General features: G+C 40.7%; 1 protein-coding gene across 1 annotated transcript in view; it reads left to right on the forward strand.

Annotated features, from left to right (window-relative positions):
• OSGEP (O-sialoglycoprotein endopeptidase) overlaps nt 1-9,066 on the forward strand; it is a 42,005-nt gene extending 32,939 nt beyond the window's left edge. The window contains exons 8-11 of the mRNA XM_082264543.1: nt 1,966-2,056; nt 8,313-8,388; nt 8,770-8,868; nt 9,002-9,066. Coding sequence (XP_082120669.1) covers nt 1,966-2,056; nt 8,313-8,388; nt 8,770-8,868; nt 9,002-9,041 — 306 coding nt within the window. The 3' untranslated portion in view covers nt 9,042-9,066. The remainder of the gene's footprint in view (nt 1-1,965; nt 2,057-8,312; nt 8,389-8,769; nt 8,869-9,001) is intronic.
• The last annotated feature ends 327 nt before the right edge of the window (nt 9,067-9,393 follow it).

Below are 9,393 nucleotides of genomic sequence, written 5' to 3' on the forward strand. Positions count from 1 at the left end.
TCCTGCTGGAAGGTGAACCTCCGCTCTGTCAAGTCTTTTTCAGACTCTAACAAGTTTTCTTTTAAGATTGCCCTATATTTGGACCCATTCATCTTCCCAACTCAACTCTGACCAGCTTCTCTGTCCCTGCTGAAGAAAAGCATCCGCAGAACATGATGCTGCCACCACCATGTTTCACGGTGGGGATGGTGTATTCAGGTTGATGTGCACTGATAGTTTTCTGACACACACAGAGTTTTGGGCCAAAAAAATCAATTTTGGTCTCATCTGACCAGAGCACCTTCTTCCTCATTAGCTGTGTCCCCCACTAATCTCGCAAACTGCAAACGGAACTTCTTATGGCTTTCAACAATGGATTTCTTCTTGCCACTTTTCCAAAAAGGCCCCATTTGCGGCTTGCACAACTAATAGTTGTCCTGTGGACAGATTCTCCCACCTGAACTGTGGATCTCTGCAGCTCCAGAGTTACCATGGAGCTATTGGCTGCTTTTCTGATAAATGCTCTCCTTGCCCGGCCTGTCAGTTTATGTGGATGGCCATGTCTTGGTAGGTTTACAGTGCCATACTCTTTCCATTTTCAGATGATGGATTCAACAGTGCCTCCATGAGATGTTCAAAGCTTGGGATATTTTTTATACCTAATCTTGCTTTAAATTTCTACACAACCTAATCCCTGACCTGTCTGATGTCTTCCTTGGCCTTCATGATGCTGTTTGTTCACTAAGGTTCTCTAAAACCTCTGAGGGCTTCACAGAACAGCTGAATTTATACTGAGATTAAATTACACACAGGTGGACTTTTTTTTACTAATTAGGTGATTTTTGAAGGCAGTTGGTTCCACTAGATTTTAGTTAAGGGTATCCAAGTAAAAGGGAGGAAAACAAATGCAGGCCACACTTTTCAGATATTTATTAGTAAAAATACTTAAATACCATTTTATAATTTTCCTCCTAATTCACAATTATGTGCCACTTTGTGTTGGTCTATGACATAAAATCATAATAAAATGCATTTACATTTTTGGTTGTAACATGACAAAATGTGGAAAATTTCAAGGGGTATGAATACTTTTTCAAGGCACTGTATGGTTTTAGCAGATAGTGAACAAGCACGTAGCAGTCGTGTGAAGCGCGTCTACTGTCCTACCCTGCTGTACATTGTACCACTTATGTGAATAAAGGAACTTTTCTTCATTGGATTCCATGGTGGTGTGCGACCATTTTCTTCTTTTATGGTTTTAGCATCTTTCCCATACCTAAAGTGGTTGTAAAGTCACAGTGTGTACTTGTAGAATCCCCTATGTTATATCCTGCTATATTGCTCAGTACCTTTGTTTTATAAAAATGAAGCAGCACAATACCTTATTTTATAGCGCCACTGTGCAGTCAGCTGACGTCCTGGCACCCTCCTTCCCCGGTCTGAGGACCAAGGAGGGGCTGAGGTTCCCTCTGATATCAGCCAGGAGGAGAGCAGCAAACTGTCATGTGACCGCACATCGGTGCTCTTCAATAAGATATTGCGCTGTTTCATTTTTAAAAAACCAAAGACACTGAGCAATATATCAGAGGGGATTTTACACATTGTTATTTTACATAGAATAGCTGCAGGAGGGGAGGGGCAGAGAGGAGATGGCTCACACACAGGAGCTGACAGGCAGGAGGGGATTGGCAAAGACTGCGGGCTGACAGAGGGACGTAAACTGACCACAAAATCAGGGCTCAGCAGCCATGATTACCATGGTCAGCACAGACAGGGAGACACAGGATCAGCCAGGTATATTACAAGATAGGAAGAGACAAATTATACAGCACAAGCACTGTGCTGTATAACATGCTTTAAAGGAACAGGATCCTATATCATTTTTATTTCTTTAGGGTTACAACCACTTTAACTGTAAGCAACTCTCCCATTCTTAACATCTGTGTTGTGTTGATTTAATTTACTTAAGCTTTTCTATTCTGACAGGAGACTTTGTTTGCCATGCTTGTGGAGATTACAGAACGGGCTATGGCTCATTGCAGCTCACAAGAAGTACTAATAGTTGGTGGCGTTGGATGTAAGTTGCATACTGACTTGAATATTTTTTAAAACTTGCTTAAAGAGGAAGTAAACTCTCCTCTGACACTTTTACCTATATTAAGGCTTACCTATAGGTACTGTAAATATCTCCTAAACATGTACCGTTTAGGAGATATTTACCTTTCATGCAGCCAGTGACGTCACTGGCGCATGCGCTCTGAAGGAACGGCTGCTGGTGCCGTTCCTTCAGAGTCCCGTGACCATCGGCTCCCGCGCGCGTGCGCGGGAGTGACGTCACCGCGGCTCCGGCCAATCAGATGCCCGGATCCCGCGATCCCGGAAGACGGGCGACTGGACATGGAGGTAAGCGGACTGCACGGCGGGGGCTCGTTCTAAGGTAAGTATTGCATAATGAGCTAGTATGCGATGCATACTAGTTCATTATGTGTTTTCTCTTTCAGGTCGAAAAAAAAGTGTGTATAAGTTTACAACCTGCAAAATCAAATGTATAATAATAGCCCAATCTGTGCGTCTCAGTTCGTTATATCATACATTCAGCGGCGCTTCAGCACACACAATGTATGTGTGCAAGTATATTAGTCAGTTCCTGCAGTGCTTCAGAGCCTGCAATTGCAAACTAGTCCCAACTCCACAGGATGTGCAGTCACAGCCAGCAAAAAGATTTCTCCTCTGATGTTCAGCACCAGTGATTGTACACACAGTATCACTAATCCTTCACCACACCGACTGTGCACCCCTATGAAGTGGCCACTCACCGAATTGCCCTTGAAATATCGCCTTTATGCATAAGCTGCATGAGCCCTTGCTTCTAGTCGGTCTGTCATCTCTTAGGCACGTCCAGATCCTATCCGTCCACCAGGGGTCACTATCAGGCTGTATATCTCCTCAGTGCAATTTGTAAGCAAACGACATGAAGCAAGAGAGTAGTGTAATACTGTTTCGACTTTATTAATTAAATAAAACTTCCCTCCCCTTCAGCGTATATGCTTACATTTCAATCACCCTTTGCACGCATATCATAAACACAGAGGCTTTGAAAGGTACCGCCGCTCGCCGACCGCGAGCTAGTCCCTGCTGTGGATTACAGCGCTCCTGCGGCTAACAGGCGAGATCCAGAACAACAGCGGTATCCTCCCTTCGTCTCCTCAGCAGCAGCGTACGTGCATCCTGACCGGTTTCGTCTGGTAGACTTCAACACAGTCCTCTGTTGAAGTCTACCAGACGAAACCGGTCAGGATGCACGTACGCTGCTGCTGAGGAGACGAAGGGAGGATACCGCTGTTGTTCTGGATCTCGCCTGTTAGCCGCAGGAGCGCTGTAATCCACAGCAGGGACTAGCTCGCGGTCGGCACCTTTCAAAGCCTCTGTGTTTATGATATGCGTGCAAAGGGTGATTGAAATGTAAACATATACGCTGAAGGGGAGGGAAGTTTTATTTAATTAATAAAGTCGAAACAGTATTACACTACTCTCTTGCTTCATGTCGTTTGCTTACAAATTGCACTGAGGAGATATACAGCCTGATAGTGACCCCTGGTGGACGGATAGGATCTGGACGTGCCTAAGAGATGACAGACCGACTAGAAGCAAGGGCTCATGCAGCTTATGCATAAAGGCGATATTTCAAGGGCAATTCGGTGAGTGGCCACTTCATAGGGGTGCACAGTCGGTGTGGTGAAGGATTAGTGATACTGTGTGTACAATCACTGGTGCTGAACATCAGAGGAGAAATCTTTTTGCTGGCTGTGACTGCACATCCTGTGGAGTTGGGACTAGTTTGCAATTGCAGGCTCTGAAGCACTGCAGGAACTGACTAATATACTTGCACACATACATTGTGTGTGCTGAAGCGCCGCTGAATGTATGATATAACGAACTGAGACGCACAGATTGGGCTATTATTATACATTTGATTTTGCAAGTTTTACGTTTACAGTGGCAGCTAGTGCATAAAAAGGATGCAAAGAGTGACATGTTTTACATGATTTTATCTACATGATTTTATTTACTATTTATTCATGATTTGAGTAGATATATTTATTTCTTTATACCTTACACTGATTTATATATATATTTTAGCGCCGGGCGGGTGGTTGACGTTTTTTAGTATCAGTTACCTTTTACAATAAGTTTACAACCTCTTTAAGAAAATTGTGCTCTACATTCCAGCTGTTTTAGTATCCAGTCCAGAATCAGTGGTGTAAAAATGTTGGCTAATTTTTTTCTTGACATAGATGAAAATAACAGTACTCCATTAGAAATACCGTAAAACCTTTTATTGCGAGCATAATTCGTTCTGGAAACATGCTTGTAATCCAAAGCACTCTTATATCAAAGCGAATTTCCCCATAAGAAATAATGGAAACTCAGATGATTCGTTCCACAACCATTTATTCATACGTCCTTCAGTTTATAGTCCATATAAAAAGATTATAGCATTGCGATAGGTTATATAACCATAAAATGTCCATCCACAAATAGCCGCTTCAACAAGGGGATTAGAAGCAAAATCCAGCAGGAGCTACAGAGTATCAAAGAGAAGAGAGGCGCTTCTAAGTGTAGCAATATGGTTCCATTTAATGAAGGTACAACATTTAGCAACTCACATGGTTGATGAATAAAACAGGCACATCTAAGTATGCAGGCATCCGGGGTAAGGCTGTCCACATAGACTATCTTCTGCACCGCCGGCTGCCAGTCTGTAATCCTGACCAGGAAGACCACCCTGCAGTAAAGCGATCTGAAAGCGAGAGGCAGCATGGAAGGGATGATGTAGATGGCGGTGTGTAGGATGGTCTATGTGGACAGCTTTAGCCTGGATGCCTGCATCCTTAGATGTGCCTGTTCCAATCATCAACCATGTGAGTTGCTAAATGTTGTACCTTCATTAAATTTAACCATATTGCTACACTTAGAGGCGCCTCTCGCTACTTGTATATCAAGACATCCCTTGTATATCAAGTCAAAATTTATTTGAAAATTCTGCTTGTTTTGCAAAGCGCTCTTAAACCAAGTTACTCTCAAACCAAGGTTTTACTGTATATACAGAAAGAAAGTATGCTTACTTCTATGCACCATGAACATTTAGCAGGGTAAAGAAAAGATGAACTTGAATATATATGTGTATGTATATGTATATAAATATATATATATATATATATATATATATGTATGTATGTATGTATTTATATATGTATGTATATGATATATATAACTATAAATATATATATATATATATATAAGCCCATTTTAAATCTCATTGACTGACTGTTAGGAGTATGAACATTTATGAATGTCCATAGCCTGAAAAAAGTTATACTTTTAAGGTCCAAATTCACTAAAAGTTGAAAACACCTGAAGGTCATTTGCATTTCAGTGGTGTTGCCCTTATACGGTGCATTTCAAAAAGTTTTCCTACCCCTTGACATTTTCCACATTTTGTCATGTTACAACCAAAAATGTAAATGTATTTTATTGGGATTTTATGTGATAAACCAACACAAAATGGCACATAATTGTGAAGTGAAAGGAAAACGATAAATGGTTTTTGAAATATTTTACAAATATCTGAAAAGTGTGGTGTGAATTTCTATTCAGCCCCCTTTACTCTGACACCCCTATCTTATATCTAGTGGAACCAATTGCCTTCAGAAGTCACCTAATTAGTAAATAGAGTCCACTTATGTGTAATTTAATCTCAGTATAAATATATTTTTCTGTGAAGCCCTCAGAGGTTTGTTAGAGAACCTTAGTGAATAAACAGCATCATGAACGCCAAGGAACACACCAGACAGGTCAGGGATTAAGATGTGGAGAAGTTTAAAGCAGGTTTAGGTTATAAAAAAAAAAAAAAATATCCCAAGCTTTGAACATCTCACAGAGCACTGTTCAAAATACATTTTACGTGTTTGGTTGTAACATGACAAAATGTGGAAAATGTCAAGGGGTATGAATACTTTTTCATACCTTAGCTTTCTCCTCAGCAGGAAGAGAAACAAGAGCCAAGTGATTGAACTAGCTGCATAGAGAAGGTCCAGTAGAAGAATCCCTGCTGGGAGAGTTTGTTTAGTTGTACTGTTTACCTACACTAGTTATTTTACTTTAGTTGTACTCTTTACCACTTCAATACTGGGTACTTTTACCCCCTTCCTGCCCAGGCCAATTTTCAGCTTTCATCGCTGTCACACTTTGAATGACAATTGCGCGGTTGTGCAACGGTGTACCCAAACTTAATTTTTTTAATTTTGCTCACACAAATAGAGCTTTCTTTGGTGGTATACTATTTAATCACCACTAGGTTTTTTGTTTTTTTGCTAAATAAACCAAAAGAGACTAAAAATATGGGAAAAAAATGTGTTTGTCCTCGTGTCTGTTATAAAGTTTGAAAATAAATGTTCTTCATAAATTTGGGCCAAATTTTATTTTGATACATTTCTTTGGTGAAAAACCCAAATCAGTGTATATTATTTAGTCTGTAGGAAAGTCCACAAACTCTGGTATATACTGTGTCTGAAAATTGATCAATCCTGATTTACTGATAGCCTATCTCATTTCTTAAGGCCCAAAAATGTCAGGACAGTACAAATATCCCCTAAATTACCCCATTTTGGAAAGTAGACAGTCCAAGGTATTTAGTAAGAGGCATGGCGGGTTTTTTGAAGGTGTCGTGTCATTTTTTGGAGAATGAAGAAATTATATGAAAAACATTTTTTTTTTTTAAACCAATGTGGCGGTAATCGGGCACACTGACTCGTGACAATACAAAAAAAAATTATAATTTTTTTTTTTTTTCTTCAAGATTTTTTATTTTTTTTCAACACAGTGACCACAGCAATATAAAGTTTTTATAGTAATGTACTACTCCTTCTGGGGAAGTGATCAAGATATATATTATTTTTTTTCAGTTTTCAAACATTAGGATTGCGTTATGTTATTTCCACAAAATTTCAAATATATAGTTATATGCCAATGTAACCACTTGACCTCTGGAAGATTTACCCCCCTTCATGACCAGACCATTTTTTGCAATATGGCACTGTGTTAACTGACCATTGTGTGGTCGTGTGACACTGTACCCAAATAAAGTTTTTTTGGATCATTTTTTTTTCCACAAATAGAGCTTTCTTTTGGTGGTACTTTGGTGGTATTTGATCACCTGTGTGTATTACATGTATTACATTGCTATAAGAAAGCATTTTACTGAATGAAACTGAATTGTTCAGTCTGTTTTGTTGTGATGAGCTATAATTGGTCAAAGCTAATCATATGGTACAGATGGGCTGTGATTGGCCCTGTCTGTACCATGTGATCAAATTGACCAATTACAGATAGCAACAACACAGTTGTACACAATGGATGGCATGAAAGGAAGCCATCCATTGTGTACGCCTGTCGTGTGACCTTCTGTGATTCGTCATGGCAGTCATATGGTACCGAGAGCGAGCTGTTACTCTGATCCGTCATCGGCTGTGTCCTGTGACCGATTGCGCCGCTGCGTGATCGGTGCTTACTGACGTTCAGTCAGGATATGAAAGCCATCGCCAAGCCATCATTTGTCTATAGGCTGGGCGGGATGTGGTTTAAAGAGAAGTTTGGGGTTTAAAAAAAAAAAAAAAGAAGTGTACTCGCCTAGGTAGATGCAGCATGGATCTGATGATGCATCTGTCCAGCGCTGCCTCTACACTGATAACAGAGCGATCAAATACTGCTGATCGCTCAGTTCTGCCCTCCACTTTGAGCAGAAAACCTGGACTGTCAGTCACCTGCTCTCTGCTCTGCCTCTCCAGCGCTCACTGGAGCACCGGGCTTGGGAGGGAGCAGCTGGCTCAATCTCCCAGCGACACAGTTCAGAGGCTGAACCAGCTGCTGGTCCAGGCTTCTGGGTGAATAACTGACTGTCAAGTCTGGATCTTTTCCCAGCCTGGACAGGCTGAGAGACAGCTTCAGCCCACTGTCAGCTGAAAATGGGTCTCAGGAGTGCAAAACAAACTGCATCTATTTACCAGTTCTCTGCTAGGTATTTTATGTGCGTGATAAATACTTGAATATGGTTTATTTTTTTAGTTTTATTTGGGAAGGTAGTATCTTATAAAAATTCCATCCAACGTTAATGATGCACATTTAGATGACAATTGATAGAGAGCTTTCCTATTCAACACAGTTTACAGCAATTTGTAAAACGGCAAACTCAAAAACAGGCTTAGTTTTACAAGTTTATCTTCTGGAGTCAAACACTAAATTGAATTTTGTAAATATTATGTTTCTACACTCAGGTAACATTCGCTTACAGGAGATGATGGAGATTATGTGTAAGGAACGAGGTGCCAAATTGTTTGCAACAGATGAAAGGTAAGTATTGGCCACTATCCTGATTTATTAGGCCTCATTCATGCAGATGCATGGACTTGTACACCCATGCAGAGATCCTTGTTCCCTTAGAAAGCACAAATGGCCTGTGCAGCCAGCCTGTTAAAGTTAATGACAGGTGTACAGTTGCATAGATCTTCATGTGCATCCCTGAGTGTATATCTATGCAGGACCAGTGTACTGCTCAGAACGCAGTCTGTCTGCTTTTGCTTCCCAGGCAGATAAACACGGCTCACTGCAAGGGTGTATGGGTTTGTGTGCCCCATGTGAATGGGTTTGGTTCTCTTTCTCCAGTCATGCATTGACTTGAAAGTAAGACAATTTCATGGTTCTTCACTATATTTTTGTCTCTGCTCTTTTAAGATTTTGCATAGATAATGGTGCCATGATTGCCCAAGCTGGATGGGAAATGTTTCGCTCTGGTTACATCACACCACTGCAAGACTCCTGGATAACTCAGAGGTTAGCTTCTGCTATCAATACTATGTTATGCTTTCATTAGATCGGTTTAATTTTGTTACCTATCAAGAATGTAAGACTGGCAACTTGTGGTTTTGGTTTAATTTGGTTTTTTTATTTGGTATCCTCTCCACAGGTTCAGAACAGATGAGGTGGAGGTTACATGGAGAGACTGAAACCTAGAGGGATTCTAAAAAGATATTGGAATAGTGTATTGAATATTTCAAGTTTTAAGTTTTACTGACCTGTCAAACCCTGAAGAGCCTCACAGAGGGCAGATCAGGGGATCAGGCAGAACATTTTTATTTGATATTCTGCCTTAAAGTGCTTGTTACAGAGCACCTCCTAGATGCTGTGTGTTCTGCCTCTATAGAGGTATATAGGGAACTCGCAACAGGTGAAAGTACCCAGAATTTTAACTTCAGATAAAATCACTGGGATGCAAAGAAAACTGCAGTTAAAGGAAATATGCTGGCCACCATTGCTGACTTTCTGCAAACGCTGAATGCCTTGCTGTCATGTTGACAG

Source organism: Pelophylax lessonae (genome assembly GCF_965119305.1).
Source record: "Pelophylax lessonae genome assembly, chromosome: 1".
NCBI lineage: Eukaryota > Metazoa > Chordata > Amphibia > Anura > Ranidae > Pelophylax > Pelophylax lessonae.